General features: G+C 44.8%; 1 protein-coding gene across 4 annotated transcripts; it reads right to left on the reverse strand.

Annotated features, from left to right (window-relative positions):
• Positions 1-409: 409 nt before the first annotated feature.
• rad54l2 (RAD54 like 2) lies at positions 410-21,888 on the reverse strand. Of its 4 annotated transcripts, none has more exons than XM_076269276.1 (22): positions 21,754-21,888; positions 19,281-19,512; positions 18,789-19,104; positions 17,947-18,077; positions 16,466-16,624; positions 15,767-16,008; positions 15,315-15,497; positions 14,821-14,954; positions 13,866-14,062; positions 13,120-13,462; positions 11,397-11,574; positions 10,714-10,938; positions 10,256-10,374; positions 9,812-9,930; positions 8,200-8,299; positions 7,846-8,051; positions 7,480-7,655; positions 6,960-7,156; positions 6,218-6,402; positions 5,830-5,919; positions 4,267-4,359; positions 410-2,932 (listed from the first exon to the last, which is right to left on the reverse strand). In XM_076269276.1, the coding sequence occupies exons 2-22, from the start codon at positions 19,453-19,455 to the stop codon at positions 2,022-2,024; spliced, it is 4,479 nt and encodes a 1,492-aa protein (XP_076125391.1). In that variant the 5' UTR covers positions 19,456-19,512; positions 21,754-21,888; the 3' UTR covers positions 410-2,021. The 4 variants fall into 4 exon arrangements, with proteins under 4 accessions (XP_076125391.1, XP_076125392.1, XP_076125390.1 ...); XM_076269277.1 differs by lacking the exon at positions 21,754-21,888 and adding an exon at positions 21,228-21,346 and having other exon boundaries at positions 19,281-19,507; XM_076269275.1 differs by lacking the exon at positions 21,754-21,888 and adding an exon at positions 21,228-21,346.
• Positions 21,889-21,966: the final 78 nt, after the last annotated feature.

Raw genomic sequence — 21,966 nt, forward strand, 5'->3', positions numbered from 1 at the left:
AAACTCTATCTCATGGCAGTCATCCAAAAGATTCTGATAGAAGCAGCTACATTCACATGAAAGGCACTTCCCTGAAACATTTCTCTGTGGCTGGTCATTTTTTGTGATGCAGCAATGCTGAGTATTGAATGGATATTTATTTATTTAATACTATGATCTTTATTTTGATTCTTGCATTTCCTCTGATGACATTGTTTCTGAAGTCTACAAGATAGCACAACACCGTAGTTATTCTCATGTGTCATAGCGGAAAATTGGAAAGAAATTCAGTCAACAACGAACTTACTGCGGTTGCAATATCATATTGTTGCCCAGATATCTTGATGGTATGATTTTGTCGCGCCTCTGACAATTTCCACTTCTAGGGACGGGTATTCTGACTTAACAAATTTGACACAGGCAACTGAACTTGAATACAGCAGAGTAGGATTTATTCTGTTAAAACATTGTTTTGGATGTCTCCTCTTTGCAGTAACAAGTGAGGCATGACTCACCCCGGGCTCTTCCACTCTCTCCCACTTCCTCTGTGACATGATGAAATGAGGCAACTCACAGATTGCTGGTCTTAAGACTCGCTTCCACAGAGGAGCACACTCAGACCACACTAGTGCCCAGTAAAAGGTCACACTATACAGCTCGGACAGCATCACAATGTGGCTTACTGCCTACACTCGTAACACAGTGCACAAATCTCAGAAAACGTGACGATGCTTTCAGAGTTACCCAAATCTATTTCCGTTTTGAATGGACTAATTCCGTACAAACTGTATTAGCCATCTGTGCTGTCATACTAGTGTAGTTGGGTTTCTGAATGGTCATGGAGCTCCTTGTTGCTGATATCTCTTGGACTTGTTAAGACAAAGAGGGATCTTTAACAAAATCTGACTATAACGTACAAAAATAATAGAAAATACAAATTAATTAACTTTCCACAATTTTAAATAAATAACTTGGGTATTTTCGTGCCCAGAGACAACCCAAAAAACATGCTGTCACTGGTCATATGTTAAAAACGAATAGCATCAATACGTAGAAAAGAAAAGTTTTGAATGTCAATGTAATGATTTGTACTGAATTACTGAGTATATTTTATGGAAAGCAGCTTATGAGAGGGGCTTGATGTAACAAGAGAAATCACTTAACTGGCAGACTCTTAATGATGGGGTGCTAAGTTGGGGAGCTGCTAATTTCCTAACGATTGCATGAAGTGCATCATTACTTGACTGGAAAACAATTTCCCACAATATCTTCAACACCTGAAAACAAACAGTACAAAGAAATAATAACAGTCTAGACATTCATGGTAATGTCAGTTAAGTTTAAGAGGGACAGAATTCGCTGCTACACAACTGCAGACTACAAAATCAGAACACAGTGTCCCAGTTAAGGCTGATGCTTAAACCAAAAGATGTTATCAGGACATTAATCCCTAACTGAAATGTCAATGAAGGCTAACATGAAAGTACATTCTTTGATTAAGCATTTTTTAAACAAGTCAATTTTTACATACTTGACCATGATTCCACATGAGTCTTATACCGCTCACTCACTTTTTACTTACTCCAAAATGTGAATAAAAACATAATGGATGTCATACCTTACTCTCCATATCAGCAGGCAATGCTACAGTACCTACCCACCAATGACTCATGGTGCTAAAGTCATGTCAGAGAATAAGGGTTCAGAAACACGGATATGGGATTGGTGGACCACCGTAGCAGGTGGTCGCCGGGGGCAGCGCGTTTTTCAAAGTCCGTCGAAGACCAGAACGGGAAGGAGCTGGAAGAAAGGGCTACGTGGAAAAAAACCCTTAGTAGGTTAACAACTGGTCCCTTAGAGTGTGTAGAATTTCTTCAACCCTTAAACCGCCGCCCCCAGTATCTGCTGACCTCCTTGGTCAGCATTTGGATGAAGGAGTCTGTGTGCATTTCAGTGTTCCTTGTCTTGCTGGTCCCCAGTTGGGTTTATATACTTTATGTGTGCATGTGTGTGTGTGTCCAATTATTTCTACTGGATTGGATTCACTGACCCATTACTTCAATGACATCGTCGTCCGAGCTGCTGCCCCCGTTCTCGGCCCCCATGCCAGGGTGCGGGGGGTCCTGCCTGGCCAGGGCGGCTCCCAGGAGAGTGGAGGTGGGCGAGGGGTAGTGGGACAGGAAGCCGGGGGTGGCGGAGGATGAGGAGGAGCTGGCGGTGGGCATGAGCGAGCTGGAGCTGGGGAAGAGCGACTGGCTGTACGGCAGAGGGAAGCTGCCGGACAGCATGCTAGCCATGCTGGGGTTGAGCAGGAAGGGAGGCAAGGAGGTGGACGGCAGGGCGGAGGAGGAAGAGGAGGAGGAGGACGAGGTGGAGGCCAAGGCCGAGGAACTGGGCAGAGGTCCGTTTCCTGTGGTGCCCAGGCCCACGGCGTCAGGCCCTGAGGACGCCGAGGGCAGAGGGGGGAACATGGAGTGCAGGTCGCCCAGTGTGTCTCCGAACTGGGACCTGCTCTCCGCGCCGCCCCCCAGCAGCGGGTGGGACATGTGACCTGTCCCCAGAAGCTGGGGGTTGAGCCCCATGGAGGGGAAGGTCACAGAGCTGGCTCCACCACCGCCACTCATGGGGAAGCTGGGAAACTCGGACGCCCCCAGGGAGCGCTTGCCCCCGTGCTGTCTTTGGAACCACTTCCTCTTGTTGCCGCGCAAGTCTCCTTCGTCCGTCCGGCTGTAGGCATCTGCTGTCTGCCCATGCTGCTGCTGCTGCTGCTGTCCCTGTTGCTGCCGGACATCACCAGACGTCTCCCCCCTGTCTGCAGGGGACAGTTCACCTCCCATGGCGACAGTCTCCTCGTAGCGATGGAGTTCGCGCAGAATCTCGGGGCTGTCTGGGGGAGACGGGGAGGGCTGCTTTCCGCCATTACTCACAGAACGCAGCGAGGCACCCTGGGAAGCTGGAGGACACGCGTCACATCAGTCAATTCTATACAGCAAAATTACTTTTAAGAATCAGGTTAGGAACATTAAAGGAACACAGCACCGTTTTATGAAATTGGGCACCGTCTCCCCTAGAGTTAGATAAGTGAGCAAAAGCATTTTTGTCTCCGCGCATGCGTTGTCTTAGTCCGTCAGCGCCTCTGCTAGCTTAGCATAGCATAGTGAATGGAATCTCTCATCGCCGAATGGCATGTCGTGAGTAAAAGTGAACCAAGTGAACAACAACAACAAAAAATCCCTAACTTCTTAACCCTTAAAGGTGCAGGTTTTTGAACATTCTAAGTTCCGCAACAATTGAAGGTTCTAAAATTCTATGTTGAATTCAATGAACCCAGATATTCTTTAGAACGTTCATTTCTCAACATTCCCATCACACCGGTGTGACGGTACTCCTTTAAGGGTTAACTTACTTCTTGTGGCCTGCGTATTCACAACGAGTACAAATGGCAATGCAGATTAAGACAAGGCAATTTCCTAGGCAGGTGTTGACTTGGGACTACATTGGGGCGAAGCACAGCTACTTGGGCGCAGTGATGGTCTGTGCTGTGGCGAGTGAGACAAGGTACTCATGTGTTGCGTGATATCGGATATTATGCATAAAACGGTGGCATGTTCCTTTAAACATAAAGGACTGACCCAGGATCATACTCCCAAGAGGATCTTCCCTCCCACTGCCTGCCTGTGACGGCCTGTGGCATTCCATAGTATACTGACATTGCTGTGAAGACATTCCATTTATATTCACATGTACTTATTTAGCAGACGCTTTGATCCTAAGCAATTTAAAGGGAAATTCCAGACATTTTTCACATAGATCTCCCATTCCTCGAGGTCATCGAGTACTGCCAGTACGTAAAAAAAATGAAAACAATCGGTTTTACCTAGCTCAAGTTGCTGCAGCCAACAGCTAAAGCAACCAGGCAGCTACAGCGCTACTGTAAAAGTTCATGAGCCCCCATGTTTATGCCCCAAGAGTGACTGGTGACCTCAAGAAACGGAGATCTATGTGAAAAATTGCCAGAATTCCCCTTAAAAAAGAAAAAGAAAAATAGCATTGAGGCTACAGGTCAGAGGAGACATTAGGTAGGAATTAATACTGCCTCAATCAATATTGAGGATGAGAGTGCATACATTATAAGTATTAGTCGTTCCTGCCTTAAGGAAGTGACATATTCCCTGCACATTTACGTCATTGGCGCGTGGTCACATATGTTGGGAGGAATTCTCGTCACTACACATGTTAAATATTAGACATGCAACATGGGTCATCATGAGGCGTCCGGCCCTGTACCTCTGGACGAGCTGGAGACGTCCTCTGAAGTCCTGCTCTTCCCCGAGGAGCGGATGGCGAAGATGCGACCATCACTGGTCCTGATGTAGGTACCTAAGGGCAGAGGACCCACTCAGTTTGCAGCTGAGAGCAGTTTTACAAGCCCGCTGTCCAGCACACAGGTGGTATGAAGGAATGAGTTACTATGCTCCGGGCAAGACGACGGCAGCCTCAAAACTCTTAGGTATCGCGATGACATTTTCAGACCCATTGTCTGACTGTGTGCTGGTGCAGTGGGCCCTGGGTTCCTCCTGGTGCACAACAATGGCCGGCCACATGTGGCGAGAGTGTGCAGGCTGTAGACTGTATATATACAGTCTTTGGTGCAGGCAGGTCCTGGAGGATGAGGGAATTGATCCCATTGACTGTCCCCCCATACTCCCCTGACTTAAATCCAATAGAACACCTCTGGGACATTGTTTTGGTCCATCCAACACCGCCCGGTTGTACCACAGACTGTCAAGGAGCTCATTGATCGCCATGTCCACATCTGGGAGAAGATCACTCACTACATTGTACTAGTACTATTTTGAGAGCATGTGGGGACCATACAAACTACTGAGTAGTATTTTGAGTTGCTGCGATGAAATTTAGGCAAAACATTTCGGTTGATCATTTTCATTTCCAAAAAACGATGTGGCATCCTTTCGTTCCTAACACATTACCCAGTCCATATCAGTATAAATATCCACCATGATGTTTTTTCCCATTGAGATCTGATGTGTTTTCAAAGTGCTACTTGAGCAGTGTACATATTGTATTATTAAAAAAATCACACACACACACAAGTAACAATACCAAAATTATAGTTCTACTGAAAAAATTCTATAAAAAGATCATTAAAATGGAGGAACTAAACTCTTCATATATTCTATAAATCATCTATAATGCCATGTCTACTTAAGTCTAGTCAATGAGTAAGGGATAATGTATAGAACGCCGGTCATTATCGGGAAATAGGTCCCGACAGGGCGAACCGGTCTTGTTCCGCCCTGAAGGGACCTATTTCCCGATAATGACCGGTGTTCTATACATTATTGCGCTTATTACACGGCTACTTGCCAAAACGACACAATAAACTCCCCACGATATGACTCTTTAGCCTACATAGCCTAGGCTGTAGCCTATTTGTTACCGTTTCATCGTGGCTTTTGCTGAGAAACAAATAGTTTGCAACAACACACGCTGAACTTGAATCAAACATTCTTTAGAACACAACTGATCAACCGTCTGCTTTCACTTTTGAATGAAGTTCCAATCCTTCCGTATTGATATGACAGACGTGAATTTAGAAGCACAAAGCCCATTTACCTTGACAGCGGTCTGTTATCCTTAGCAACGGTCTGTTATTGAGAATTAGCAGACCGCCGAACGTTGGGAAGGCCCATTCAAGTGAATGGAGCATTCTTCAGCATTATGAAGAGCCGTGTAATAAAGGGTAATAACTCAGTGCTTCCCAGTCTGCATGTGAGTTCTGGTAAAGTAGTGGATGGAGCAGCTGTATGAAGTGAGGTGCCTTTGTACCTTTGGAGCCTTTGATGATGTGAATGCTCTCTCCAGCACCAATTCTGGCCTGCACGTCAGTAGTGCTGTTGGCCCCCGGGATCACAATATCTATGGATGCAGGCAGAGGTCACATAGTATTACCAATCTGGAAAAACCTACAATCTTTTACTAATAATCACCATGTCTACGTGTTGTTAATGTCCATTTTGAATTACACAATAAACAAAGATTAAGACGACACTCAAAGCGTGTTCAAATTACACAGGATAAACAGAGATTAAGATGGCACTCAAAGCGTGTTCAAAAATGATCACGTATTGCAAGTCTGTTGTATGCTTCAGATACACAGAAGGATGTGTAGCGCTCACCATGACTAATTTGGTTGCCTAGTGACGGTTGTTCTTACCGGTGGTCGTGATGATTCGCTGTACGTACACGCCGGCCTTCTGCAGGTAGTTGACAGGGAAGTTGACCCCTGAGCTGGAGCCGGGAATTCCGAGCGAGACCTGCCGAGGCATCATGGGTATCGGCGTGGACTGAACTGGCCGCACACTCGCCACCGGCTTCTCATCCGAGTGAATCATGGGGCGCCTGAAGAAACGAGGAGGTCAAAGGTCATGATTATGATAAATTTACATTTAATAATTTAGCTGACACTTTTATCCAAATTCTTACAAATAAGGAAAAACAATCAAGCTACAGCAATAGGTTTCCTTAGCGTAGCAAAACATAATATCTTTAATACATTAGAAACAACCACAGGATGATCGTGCAGAGGAAAGTAAAGCCAAGGGGTGTCACCATGAGATAGTGGAAGAGAGAGAGGCTGTTGAAGGGGAAGTATAGGGTCACACGACAGTTTGTGGTGACTGTAGTTGCGTATACAGTATGTGTTGGATGTTTTTCATGCTTGCAAGAACACTTTACACAAATGCATATACTGTATGTGCATGTGTTTGGAGGATATTTATAAAACTGTGTGTTTTTTTTTCTGATCAAGTGGATGTGTACTTGTGTGTGTGTTTTTGTGTGTGTGTGTATGAGAGAGTGAGTGGTATAGTTCTGTGCACCAGTTGTGTTCAGTGTGTGTGTGTGTGTGTGTGTGTGTGTGTGTGTGTGTGTGTGTATGATTGAGAGAGAGTGTGCACCAGTTGTGTTGACTGAAGGCTGGGATGTTGCTGAGGGTCTGGCCGCTGGTGGGGTAGTAGTGTGCGTAGGAGGGCCGCGAGTAGGCCACGGACGCACGCTTCTCGTCCTCGTAACTCTTCTTGGCCGCACGCTTCTCCGCCTTGGTCAGCTTCATGTCCTTCCGGTCCATCAGCAGGGACTCATGCTGGAAGGGGGGCTAGGGGACGACAGGAACACGGGGTCAGAGGTCAGAGGTCAGAGGCAAAGATGGATGCCAGTGGATTTGGACTCCTTTCTGACAGGCAGGCTACACCAGCCACCTAACCGAAGCGTTCCGTTCACGGAGCGTATGCGGCAACAATTAGCTTCCACTGTAATCAACTGAACTAGCTACACCAGACGTTAGAGTTAGAGTACATTTGAAAATATTTAACGCTCCGCATTCAGTTGCGCACCTGGCGGATCCCACCTGAGAGTCTGTATGAGTGCTTTAAGTAGTTGTGCCTGTGCCTGTGTGTGTGTGTGTGTGTATGTGTGTACCTTGGTGATGTACTGTGGGAAGCGCAGACAAGTGTCTCTGATGACCGTCTCCATGTCTTCTTCGTGCTGAAGAATGCTCTGGGTGGAGTCAGGCTCCTCCTCCACAAAATGGAGCAGAGACTCCACCTCGCGCCGGGTGAAGTTAAGCACGGGGTTCAGGTCGTCCACTACACGGTCTGTGGCACGGACACGCACACACCGATAAATTCAGGCACACGCACACACACACACACACACACACACAATAACAGACATAGTCCAGTGATGAGAATTTTTGATATGCCAGACATGAACTCACACATGGAAAGAAACACACACCACCACAGCACACCACATCACAGATGCTACACGCTGCTCATTGCTCACCGGACATGCCCTGTTTGGAGACCTGTCGGTCGTAGATCTTCTTTTCCAGGGTGAAGTCGCACACCAGACGGTAGATATGGCAAGGCTTGTGTTGCCCGTAGCGATACACTCGGCACACAGCCTGTGCGTCGTGGCAGGGGTTCCAGGAAGCGTCGAAGACCACCACGCGGTTCGCCCCAATTAGGTTCACTCCCAGACAGCCCGCTCTACACGTCACACACACACACACACACCATATGGGGCCCATGTTACAGTACACTGCACTGACCATGTTTTACTAACATTACAATAAAATGCTGATGTGTTCACTTATAAGTGTGTGTGTGTGTATGTGTGCTGTGCACTGCACACTACCTAGTGGAGAGGAGGAAAACCCAAGCCATGTCGTTTGTTGGGTCATTGAACTGGTTGATGAGTCTCTCCCTCTCTGAAGTGGAGGTGCTTCCATCCAATCCTAACAGAAAATGAGAGAGCATGCTTACCACATTTACATTACACACACACACACACACACACTTCCATCCAGTCCTAACAGAAAATAAGAGAGAGCATGCTTACACACACACACACACACACACATCCAGTCCTAACAGAAAATAAGAACCCAGCTCCTTACCCAGCCATTACACTACCACCACCCCATTACTAGATGGTAGATGATGTAGATGTTGTTTGCTTTTGCTTTGGTTCTTTCTTTGGGCAACTGGATTACTAGCGTTGCTTTAGCCCTATTCAGAGGGGATTAGTTTTACGTGGAGACGTGGGGTAAAGTAATCTTACCACAGGACCTCTGTAGTTATAAATGACCAATTCGCACAGGATTGAGACATTTCTGTATTCTACCAGAAGTGGGAGGGGTAACTCTACTTATAAACTGCCGTCATCTACGTTGCTTCCTGATATCGCATTCATACATGCATCATGGCCTGAGTAATGTTTACTCATTAGTTCAATGTCAAGTTCAAGTCTATTTGTCATATGCTCAATATCAAGGACAACTCTAGGCTACAATGAAATGCTTGTGGTGAGATTCGGGTATTCTATAGGCTACAGCTAAAAATATATCACAAATTCACCTTGTTGATTACATTGATAGCCTACACTTTACCTTACCAGGCAAAGTAATCACCCTGTGGTTGCCTTGCATTATTTATTACCAAGTGTTTCTTCAAGCTCCTCCATGCTAACAAAATAACACGTAGAACTATGTTTAAACAGGATATGGTGGAACATCTACATACATTTTTACAGAGGGTTGTATACGCACGGGATTAATATTAACCGAGGTATTATTTCCGGACCGTTTTAACAGAAGGTAAAAGTCGCCGTAATTTCTACTGACATGTCGCATTCGGACGGGACTAAAACCCCTGGTGATAATTACTTTACCCCACGTCTCCACATAAAACTAATCCCAATAGGGCTTTAGAACCTTCATCAAAGGGTAGCAAAGCCTACTTTTGCGCGTTAAGGCTGTTTTGTTCGTGATATTGTGTTTGCTCATTTGGTTTGTTGTTTTTGTTGTTGTTGTTGTTGTTGTTGTTGTCATATGGTAATGTTAAGGCTCTGCTGTTGATTGGTGTCTTTAGGGGCACTGCATTTAGCAAACATGCGTTTTAGCATTTTGGATCTTGCGTTAATGCACGGATATTTTGTTCCGTATGTCTGTTTTTCAAAAATGAGGTACTGTTGGAATCCTTGGATCTTCCACTGCCTGTTGCTTTTGGTGAACTGCCCTTGAGCAAGCACACTTTTGCACTGTAGCCAAATCCCCCTGATCTCATCACCTCTCCTGTGTATATTTGAAATTAATACAACCATAACCTCAGGACAGAATAAATATAACTCTTCTGTAGGCAGCAACATTATCACATCTTACCAAATATTCTAAAACGTATCGCATTGCAACCAACAGAGAATCATAATTAGTGTCATTTGCCTTGCAGTCCGGTCTGGGAAAACTTACGGTAATAGTTGACATTGCGGACCCAGTTCTGAGTGGAACTGTCAGGCCTAATTCTGGACGCTGGCATCAGTCTCTTAGACAGGAAGTTCTCAATGACAGTGAGTGTAGACAAGCTCTGACTGGTGCCCACATGCAAACACAATACCAAACATTAAACATGGCCACTGTACACAATATTAAACATCACAGTACATTTACAGGAAAGTTACACAAGCCCTAAACCTAGACATATAAATTTTACTTTGTGATGTAATATTTTGCTGTAGCCAACAGCACATTTGGCACCTCCAGATGAGTTTGGATTGGATCAAAAAGTCTACTGCACTCACTCCTTGTTCATGCCTACTGTTTGTGTGTGAGTGCTATATGACAGTCAAAAGTATCTCGTCTAGTCTAGTCACACAGTAGCAAACCCATAAACTCACACAGAAACCATGGTCTCACCTGAAGACCAGAATCTTGTCTCCTCTGCTTACACACTCGTCAATCAAATGAAAGAGCAGCACCATCTTTGCAGAGTTTTCCAGAATACCTGGCTGGTAATGAGTCATGATGTCCTTTGCCTACAGGGTACGAAAGACAAAAGATTAGTGACCTGTGATGTTTTCTCATGAGGTCTTCATGTAGTTGTAAGTCAGTATACCTTTGTAATGTCTTTAATATACATTACCCATTAGCATAACAAAACATTGTCATGTATGAAATACTGCATTTGAATTTTGCACTTTCTGCACTTATTGGCATTGTTTCAGCTTAATGCACAACAAATGGCAATAATAATATTCCTGAACACTCTGGAACTGGTTGAGCAATTTGAATGTTCTGACAACTGTAAATGCTAACCTGCCCCCCAGTCAGCTTTAACACCTTCTCAACCGGTCCAAGTGAGGCAGGGGCCTTACCCATTCATAGGTGACGACCTGATTCGCTCTCTCCTGTATAGGGTTCACACCCAGTACGGGCAAGTTCCCTTTGCCTTGGGCAGAGTCACCGGACTTGCCCTTTATGCCAGGGGCAGCACAGCGGGCGTTACCAGGGGAAGTGAGGTCATCCAAGTCCAGGTCCTGCTCATTAGCAAGACTCTCCTTCTGTAGAGCTTCATACAAAACATCTGGATGGTTCCATATCTACGGATAGAGAACAGCAGTAAGACCAAGTTGGTAAAACTGCAGCAAAGGAGCTCAGGGGCACTTTGTTTTGGGAAATCATAAAAAATGCATGACTGCTGCAAAAGGAAACTGAGTTTGAAAATGTGGAACATTCTGGTGGGACACTTTGAAAGTAATGTCTAACTACTCAAGTTCATACAGCGAACTTCATATTGCCTAACTGGCATTCCGTGGACCAAAACAAAGGACCAGAAATTTCCGCAAAATGCCTAACTGCGTTTTTACAATTTTAACTATTGTATTGTTTTATTCGTAAGTTGCTTTGGATAAAAGCGTCTGCTAAATCATGTAACCATAACTGGCATTCGGTGGACCAAAAGAAAGGACCAGAATTTTCCATATGCCTAACAAGCATTCCGTGGACAAAAAAAAAAAAGAACCAGAAGTTTCCGTAACATTCCTAAGTCCGGGCTCACCTTGCAGCAGACGCAAAAGGCCTTTAGGGGGTTGAGGCCCAGCCAGCCGCTGTTGCCCGCGTCCCTGAAGCGCCTCATGAACTCCGTGTAGAGCGCCCTCTGCAGGGGGCCCAGGCGCACCAGGATCACATGCTCCTCTTTATCTGGCAGCTGGGTCCTCAGCACATCATGGCCTCGCCTGGACCGCAAACACACACAAAGAGATAGGTCAAAAGGTCAGCATAATGGATATTTGGTATGGGCAAATAAAATCGGTTGTCAAACTGGGGTACGCGTACCCCCAGGGGTACGTGGACTGATTTCAGCGGTACGCGAAAAAAGATCTAAGTCATATGCCTTTTCAAATGTTTTCTCTATCCCACGTTGGTAACTTAACTTCCGCATTTGCACTGCACATTAAAAACGTATTTTCTCCGCATTAACAAAATATTCGAGAGTGGAGACAGAGAGGGTAAAAGTAGAGCTTTTATGATTATCTTTGCAGCCTGCTGCAGCGCTGATTACAGCTCTGCGTCATAATAACGACATGACGACAGATATATATTATTTGTCGTGCGCAAATGGAAAAAAAAATCCTGTCAGAAATCATCCCAGTTGCGTCTATTAGACAAAAAAATTATTTCAATCGATGGATAAATGGCTAAACGGGCTAAACGGGTTCAGGCCATACCCAGAACGACAACTTCAAAGGAGTCACCTGCTGTCGGGACAAGCTTTTCAGATCAAGACACTATCATAGCAAATCCTAACTCTTGACGAGAGGTCTGATGCTAGCCAAACCATTAACATGGACAGTGATGGAGACAGAGACTCTTCCCTCGAGACAACAAGACAATTGTGTGTGAGATTAGGTGCAGATCTATTTAAAATAATTTTATTCCGCACATTTGTAGGCCTATCATATGTTGACTATTGATGAGCTTTTTATCATGTGTTTATGATCCTATTCACTATTCTGTATTAATAAAACAATTTAAAAAAAACTTGTTAACAATTGGTGGTGTCTCAGGGGGTACATGCCTGTTAAAAGTTTGGGAACCACTGAACTAGTTGATTTTGAATGACAAGAAAGGGGAATATGCTGAGATACTTGACTTGATGCTGGGGAACAAAGCAGGAGAAAAAAAATATTTATATCATTGGTAGCTGAGTGAGAGTTGGAGTTTGAATGCAGATTTGAATGTGCCTGTGGGCATTAGTGTTCCGATTTGGATATGGACATGATTATTCATGTGTAATCTTTCTAGTATTGCAATTCATGTCAAAGGCAGCTGAGGGGAATTTGTTACACGGGTACTGTTTCAGTTCTGATGCCCTGTGAGGATGGAGCTCTAAGCAGCCATCCATGTTTATTCAAAACCAAAAATAGAACTGGTGAGTGGTGCTTTTGTCAACTCCAAAACCAAAATTCAATTCTCAGTGTCTTATCCCTGTCATTAAAATGGCGAAGTGGAAGGTTTTAGGTTTTATTACATTTGCACAAATGTAGAATACATTAGACGAGTAAGATTAAAAGTAAGCAATGCATTGCACTGTAGGGAGAGGCAGAAAGCCCAACGGGCCTATTTGGAGCTTCCACCAATAATAACGAAATGTCCAAAATATACAAAATATAATATTTACATATTTTAAATAGTATGACTAGATTCGATGCGAGTGATAGCAAACCATCAGTTCCAGAAATGACAATAATCACAAAAGCCAAGCCAGGCCAAGCACCCACCTTTGCACAAAGCCCTCCAACAGGCTGTGGAGCACATGGCTGCGGTAGCGCATGAGCCGGACGTCCTGTGGCGTGCTGTCCATGCACTGCCCGTTCAGAATAGGCCGCTCAAACATGTTGCTGAACTCCTGCCGCGTGCCCAGGAAGTCGGGCCGCACAAAGTCCACCATGCACCAGTACTCGGTCAGGTTGTTCTGCAGCGGGTAGCCTGTCAGAACCACGCGCCGCCGTGAACGGATGTTCTTCAGCGCCTGCGATGTGCTGGCGTGGCAGTTCTTGATGCGGTGGCCCTCATCGCAGATCACCACGTCAGGCCCCGGCCGGGACAGGGCCTTCTCAATGCCTGCAGCGCCAGACGTAAGAGTTAAGATAACATAAACCCTGTCTAAAGACTAAGTAACTGCAAGAGTAGTACAGTACGTTCCATGATTATAGTGGAATAAACAAAGACATACAATCAAAATATTTACATTAGAGTACCTTGGGATCTTATTCTTACATTTCTAGTACCCATACTAGTCAGATATTCATGATCAACATTATAAACGAAAATTGACTAGCTAAAAGAAACCATTCAATGTTAATGTAATTCAGCGATTACAAGCCAAATAACTGCTGGCGACGCAAAACGTTGTGCAACAAAGTTACAATAATTTGAACTGTCAAGGCAACAAGCGATGAGAGGAAAACAAATCGCCGTATATATTTGAACAGCACTTTGAACTGGTCCCTCAGTAAGTGCTTACTTTTGAGCAGCTCCTGCTGCCGGTCCTCTTCATCCAGGTCAATGATGACGGGCCCGGTGGGCTTCTTGGACTTCCTCTTGCGTCCCGTCACAAAGCTCTTTTTGAGGGACAGCAGGCGGTACATCTCGTAGCCCATGAGCAACACACCTCCGTCACGACTCCATTCCTCCACCACCTTTGCCCGAGCAGCGGTGGTTCTTAGAGAACAAGGGCGAATACAATTAGTCATCAAAAATATAAAAAATATTTTTTGTTCATTTAAATTGAACATGCTTTACATGCATTTGGTGATCAAGTAAGTAAAAGAAATTAACAGAGGAATATTGCAATTAACTCTGCGGTTGAAAGTGTTACACTTTGTTTTCAGGTAAATTAATTCTACTCCAAATAGCTAGACTTGGTTGGTTTGTTATGTTTATGCTTCCTGTTTTTTGTAAATAAATTCAAATATGTAAGGGATAATGGACGACACGGCGTTCGGTTCACAGGAAGTAATGCACGTTTGAGGTGGTACAGACCCGACACGCCACCTCCTACATGCATTGTTTTCTGTGAACTGAACGCCATGGAGTCCATTGCTGTGTTCATTTGCTGTTATAATCTAAACATTTGAATCACTAAAACGGTCTTGTTTGTAGAACAAACTTTGCCACTTATCAACTAATTTCTAAACTTGCAGGACAAATTGCCATTACTAGTTCTAAATGGATGGTTGCTATGTGATATACTCAAATTTACATTAAATTACCCCTGAAAATTTTTTTCCTGAATGTATATTAAGAGGCCATTCATTTTACCTTAAAATGCCAGATGTGAGGGAGAAACCCCTTAATCTTACATTTAATGTGTCAAGTCAGGGGTTCTCTTTATTTGTTGTGATTAAGGAGGTAATTAAGGACAACAGGAATGTATTCACACTGTGTGTGTGCACGTGTGAGTGCTTGATGATGCATACTTGTGCTCGTCATTGAGGATGTGTACTCGGAAGGGGCGCGGGGCGATGTAGCTTTCGTCGTTGTCAGGGGTCAGGCTCTCTGGAGTCGGAAGCCAGAGGTTAAACTCTGCCATCCAGTTCTGTAGTGTGTTCACCTGCAGTGAAGAGGTGGAGGTGGAGGAGGAAGAGAGAGAGAGCAAGGGAGAAAAGGATCAAGAAAGAGAGATGTAAAGAAAGTATAGACAGACATGCAGAGTGATCAGGAGGAGAGAGGATGCCAGTGAGAGGAAGGAGAAGAGAAAATGTCAGACAGAAATTAAGAAATGAAGTAAACAAGACAGACTGCTGAGGTGGCCCAGTCAAATTTTGTTATTAGGGGAACTGACTAGCGTTTGAATTCCTGCCATGCTATGCCATTACATTCCAAATGACTCACCACAATTACTACATTAAAACGGCTACTAAAAACACACTGCAACACATTCACCCACACACACACGGGCGTGCTGACTCACAGGCACGATGGCGAGCACAGTGTGGGCTCCGGTGTGGCGCAGCAGGATGTCGATGAAGGAGATGACCTGCAGGGTCTTGCCCAGGCCCATGCTATGCGCCAGGATGCAGCCGAAGCCACTGCTGCCCTTGTAGCGCTCCAGAGACTCCACCAGGTTATCATACAGAAACCGGATCCCCCCAATCTGGGAGTGGAGAGGTGAGGAGAGGAGAGGAGAGGAGAGCGCAGGACATAAGGAGAGAGAGAGAGAGAGAGAATGATTAAAGGGAGTGAATAATTAAAAGAGAAAGAAAAAAAGTCAGCAAGATGAAAAAGGATAGCACCAAACAAAAACACACAGTGTTTGTTTGACAGAAAACACTGAAGGCAATTATGAGTTCCACAGCTGCCTTACTCTGTGTGTGTGTGTGTGTGTGTGTGTGTGTGTGTGTGTGTGTGTGTGTTGTGGGATACCTGGTGGGGTTTGACAGCGCGCGCCAGCTGAGGTGCCAGGTAAAGGTCCGCCTCCTCGGGCGGGTGGTTCATGTTGACCAGCACGCGGCCCTGGGGGTCGGGCTGGTTGTGTGCGTCGTTCACGTGGGCACCGCTGCTCTCGTCCGCGCCTGGCGTCCCCGAGCGGTCATCCTTGTCCTCGTCATCCGAGTCACTGCTGATCTGCAGGGCGTCATCGTCGCCTGAGCTCAACTCAATCACGTCTGCGGAGACACCACATATATCCCAGAGGGTTCGGAGGGAAAAGGAGAAATAGATTGTGACGTTCCTGTGCCTTTTAAACCATGAGGTATCCGTTAGTGGAGGAACCTCAAGTGCGGTCAAAAAATAGCTTTCACCAGATGTTTCCAAAAGGTTCTTGTTTCGTAACTGACCAGACATCCACAGCTGCATTCTCGCACTGCCACACAGATTCCTTGCAACAGCATTTTTACAAGCTTGCAAAATTGTAACACGTACAATGAGGATATATACATGCCATGACTTTAATAGAACTTATTAGACACTTAGCCTTTTTCTTTTCACAAATGAACTGTGCATGACTATATATATGAACATCTGTGACTCTGGGCTCCTTGCCTGTTAAGAGTATGACTTTGAAAGGAGGCATACTTTAAGGTGAATTAACGTGTATGTGTCATAAAGATGCCCTCATCTCACCATCTCTAGGCTTGGGGAGGATGATGGGGAGAGGCAGAGGCAGAGATGGTGGCGGAGGTGGCACGTCGCCCTCGTCTCCACTGCTGTCCAGACAGATGACCTCCCCTCGGGCGGCAGACGCTGGTCTTGGGGCTTCACTGTTCTGAGACACACTGTCATCTGGAGGGGGCAGAAGGACAGGAAAAACGAGGTTACCCAAGAGGCTCATGGGAGAGTAACGAAACCAAGGGTGTGATGGTGGAGTCTGCGCTAAGGTGACGTGTCTGTGTTTGTGCCTGTTCCAAAGCATGACACAGTTCGCCTTTATCTAAACCATCTCTATCTAAACCATAACGCCTCCTCTTTTCAGGCTGGTCAAAAAACGACAAGGCTGGCCTGGTGCAATTCTAACCTGTTTCACATGTAGAGTGGATTTAAAATTCAAGATTTTTTCAAATATAGATTTTTTCTTGTCCTGAATATGAATACACATTCATAATGTTTTCATTCGTGTCTTCAGATGTGGACATAGACTTTACATCTATTTAGTGTATGACAAAACATAATAAGAGAGAAGTATAGCACTTAATGTTAACAAAGGAAACTTCGGTGAGCATATGGACTAATGTCAATTACACACAGGTCTGGCTTTCTACATCACTCTGGCCTAACAGCCACATGCACAAGACTTTAAGTCTCACCATAAAGCAAACAATGTCAACTTTAAATCTCAATGCAATGCTTGCCTAACCCTGTGCTTTATCCTAATCAATCCAGTGAAAGTCAGCAAGTTAGAGAACAGGCTTATGCTTGCTACATTTGTGGTGAAAGTCAGTTGGTGGTTCTTAGACCGTTGTTTCAAAAGAGGACCTGAGAATGAATGAGTCATGAACGTCATAAACAAGACGCTGCGCCGCTTTGGGGAGGGTAGAGTGGGAGAGTGTGGGTCTGTGACTATGTGTTTAGGTGGAGGGTCTGTAACTATGTGCTTAGGTGGAGGGTCTGTAACTATGTGTGTAGGTGGAGGGTCTGTAACTATGTGTTGTGTGGATGTGCTTAGGTGGAGGGTGTGTGACTATGTGTTTAGGTGGAGGGTGTGCGACTATGTGTTTAGGTGGAGGGTGTGTGACTATGTGTTTAGGTGGAGGGTGTGCGACTATGTGTTTAGGTGGAGGGTGTGTGACTATGTGTTTAGGTGGAGGGTGTGTGACTGTGTTTAGGTGGAGGGTGTGTGACTATGTGTTTAGGTGGAGGGTGTGTGACTATGTGTTTAGGTGGAGGGTGTGTGACTATGTGTTTAGGTGGAGGGTGTGACTATGTGTTTAGGTGGAGGGTGTGAGACTATGTGTTTAGGTGGAGGGTGTGTGACTATGTGTTTAGGTGCTGGTGAGGGTGGAAGGGAGGTTGACTGTATGACTCCGTTTAGGTGGAGGAGAGGCTCACTATGTGACTGTGTGTTGAGGTGGAGGCTGCATGGCCGTGTGTGTTGAGGTGAGGCTCACTGGGGGGCTCGGAGGGCGCTGCCGCCATGGGGAAGTCCTTCCTCAGCTGCTCCAGGCGCCGCCGCCTCTCTAGCTCCTCCTGCTGGGCGGCCTGCGTCACAGCCTCCAGCTGGTGCTCCTTCAGCAGCTTCCTGGCAGCACAGACACAGGGAGGAAGGGTGTGAAGTATACAAACTCACTATTGATTTCTGATACGCAGTGAAGAGGAGAAGCAATTAAATTAGTGGTGTACTGTGCTTCCACTGTTGTTATGATATGCCACTGTGAGATCAATGATGAACTCTAGAAAGAAACATAATGATGCCGGACCTGGGAAACACCATTAATGTACAAGAGGGATACACGTAAGGGATAACGGCCGCCAAGGTGTCCTGTTATAGTATTAATGGACGAGGGCGAAAGCCAAAGAACTCCCCAACGCGCAGCGGATTACCAGATCTACTTCATAGGTGTCCCGTTATTCAAAATAAATAGCCACCCCACCAGCCAATCAGAAAAGAGTATTTCTTCTCTCCAGGTGATAATGGTGAATAACCCTGACGCTTATTTTTACAGTGGAATGTATAGCTAGCAGATAATGAGAAGATATTCACTGAATGTGAGACAAAGTGCTACGGGTTAGGAATCACATAGAATTGCTTACAGTATAAGAGAATGTAAAATAAGAGAATGTAAAATGTAAAACATTCAGTAATCTTGGCAAAAAAAAAGATTATTGTAATCAATGATTCCATGGCTTGAAGTTAGAAAGTACAGTAATTTGTCCATGACTAGGTCAAAATACCTTGTTCAACTTTTCCCCTCACTAACGGATCATGTTTTAAACGTGTGGTGTGTGTTACCTGATGTTGCGTCTCATGTGCACAGGCTTGGAAGCTCTCTTCTTGGTGCCGCCGGGCACCGGGGTGCCTGAGCGGCTCTCTGGGCTGGAGGGGGCCTGGGAGCTCGAGGCCGAGGGCGGGCGGGAGGCCTGGCGCGAGGAGGGTCGCGACGTGGACTGTGACGAGGGCTGGGACGCCGCCCTGGAAGACGGCCGAGACGGGGACTGACCGGGAGCGCTGGAGGGGGAGCCCATGTGGGGTGAGGTAGGTGGAGGGGTGTCCAGGGCGTCCCTCTGCCCAGCGTGGTCATCTTCAACTTTGGCACTGCCAGGCCGCTCTACAGAAGAGATGAGCACACACAGACACAGTGGGCAAGTCAGGGAGAGAACTGGTGACTGCTTATTAAGAAAAGCATTACAACAGACTTATAACAGACTTTTAGACAACGACATTTGTCCAACGAAGTCTGTCTGTCTTGTCTTATTTATGTTCTGCATGTCACTCTCCACTTACCAGCTGAATCTTCCTCATCGTCCCCATCATTCTCATCATCTTCCTCATCATTATTCATATCCTCCTCCTCCTCCTCCCCCTCTTCATCCTCCTCCTCTTCTTCTTCCTCCATATCTTCCTCTTCGCTGTTGAGGCCAGGCTCCAGGTCGCTGCCTGAGATTGCCTCTTCAGACATGGCGTTCTGCGGAGCTCACAGAGCATTACCTGTGCATCGTCCCATGGTTAACCTGCACTGCAGAGAACAGGTCAGTCAGACAAAACTGGACCCACCACTGGACAAGCATACAAAAGTCAATGTAACCCGGTGAGGAGGATGTGTTCTTCATGAGTAGCAAAGTAACTCATCTTCTCCAAAGGTACAGTAGGAGAGGGTGTGGGTGGGTCTACTTATTTAATCTGCATCTCTATCACCTGTGCTCCAAGAGTCCCTATGTGTCAATCCTGCTATCACTTTCACTACATTGCTAGGTATGATACTAAAAAGTAGCCGTGCAGGCAGAATAAGGGATCTCCTCTTACTCCTTCATCTCAGTTAGGATATGAGGACCAGACCAGATTTAACAAAGACAAAAAAATTTATAAGGATTTTATATAGAGACCAAATGTATTGTTTTCATCCAACAGATTCATCTTTCTGAATTTCTCACAGTTTTATAGTTTTCTGTTTTTGCTGACAGGGACAGGGTTTCTGCCTGCCATCTAGGATAGTGGTCCAAAAAACTAGGGCCCCTTGCTAAAGGTAGACTCATGCATATATTTAGTGCATCTAAAGTGCAGTCTACACCACTTCGTTCCTAAAGTTCTAACCAAATAGTGATTGCTGTTGTACACAGACGGAGTGGTGGATGGGAGTTTATAATAAAAGAATGTCCATCATTAAATATTTACTAATTCCTGCACAACAACTCATGAAATATACATATGCCTCACTGAGGTATTTCACAAAACAGAGAAGCAGAGGGACAGTGGACGTAGAGAGAAAGTGGTTTATCAGAGAGTATACATGTCACCTGCGTCCTATTCTTGGCATTCAAGTATTTTCTCGAGATCATGGATGCTAAGTATCTAAAGTATATTACATTAAATTGGTAACCCAACTGAAGAAATATGAAACTGCCTGATTTTTCCATCCATGATGCTTATTTAACAAACTAAACCGTTCGACTATTATGATTACATTTGTCATCTGTCTGATGCATTATTGACTAGAATATTTATAGTGATATAAAAGAGTAGGGACAATTGGGAAATATAAGCTAATGATCGTGAACACGTTTACAGTAATGTAAAGCTGTTTCATAACTGGCTTTATGTAACGTTAATCACCAGTTAGCGCAAATGAATTAGACCTCAGGTGATAGGCTAACTTAACGTTACTGCTTGGCGGAGGCAAAGAAATAAATTATCTTTTCGGTAAACAAAAGAATAATCAGTAACCTTTTTCATTTATTTTAATTGGATGCAATATATAATGGGCCAGTGGTGTCACGTTAACATAACTGCTGAACGTAAAATTAATGTTAACGTTGCATCCGGAATTAAAAGACTCAGTCTTTTACATAACACACGTTAGCTTAACGTTACATTGTGCATATCGCTAATGTCATCACTCACTAGCATCGTGTTAGCAGTCTTTGAGACGAAAAGCAGGACTATCCGTAGGAAATAAACACTATATAATAATAAAGGGAAACGTTCTGCCAAAAATCATCAGCCAGTCGACGTAAGCTGTTTGCAAGCTGCGTACGATGTATCGATGCAGCTCTAGAGTCCTGCTAACTGACTGGCTATGTAGCATAGCTACCTTGTTAACTAGCTGCCGTCTATTGTCCATAGTTGGGAGAATGATGGCTCCCCGAAAACCAGTTATATTAGCCTAGGTAGCTATATTATATTTGCTGTAGCGTTACCTGGTTAAACTTAGAACATGATATGCAAAACCCCTACCTTTTGCACTCCCTTTGAAGAGTAAGCTTATTATATCTTGATCATTAGTCAATTTTTAAATAAGCACTAATTTCCTTCAGTTTTTTTTTTTTCTTCTCGAGGGGCATCAGGGAGAAATGTCCCCTGCACACATGTCACACACAACTTTAGGGTTCCGGAGAACGAGGGAAACAGAATGGGAACAATTTAAGTGGAACACATGGCAGCCTACAAAGCAGCAGAAATGTCTCTAATAGCAGGACATGGAATATCTAATGCAGTGGCCTACAAGTTACATATGTTCATCCATCTATCATTCTGTTCTATTTTCAGACATGAGACACTGAGAAGCTTAAATATAGTATATTTCAAATCAACCTATTTCAATAACATCTCTCCTAGCATCCACTCAGAAACCGCCTCTAATGACAATATCACAAAAGGGAGTGTATAACTTTAATGTATGTTTTTCATTCCATTATCCATAACAAGGAAATACAAGAAGCAATGATCGATCAGAAGAATATTGATATTATTATTGCCATACCTGCTGCTGCAGTGTCCTTACACATTTCGAGGACATGAAAGTCATTGTAATAAATATGAATCTAGAATGAAAATACTTCCATGTACAAACAAGAGCTCACCCATAATTAGATATTGGTGCAATTCGGTGTGTGTGTTGTGTTGTGGTATGCTGAATACAGCAAGCTAACAGGCTAACACGGCAACTACAGGTCGCATGTGAATGACGTTGATT

This window comes from Alosa pseudoharengus, unplaced genomic scaffold, assembly GCF_046254945.1.
Source record: "Alosa pseudoharengus isolate Yale_2024_CS ecotype anadromous, Long Island Sound unplaced genomic scaffold, YU_APseudo_1.1 YU_APseudo_1.1_scf_5, whole genome shotgun sequence".
NCBI classification, from domain to species: Eukaryota; Metazoa; Chordata; class Actinopteri; order Clupeiformes; family Clupeidae; genus Alosa; species Alosa pseudoharengus.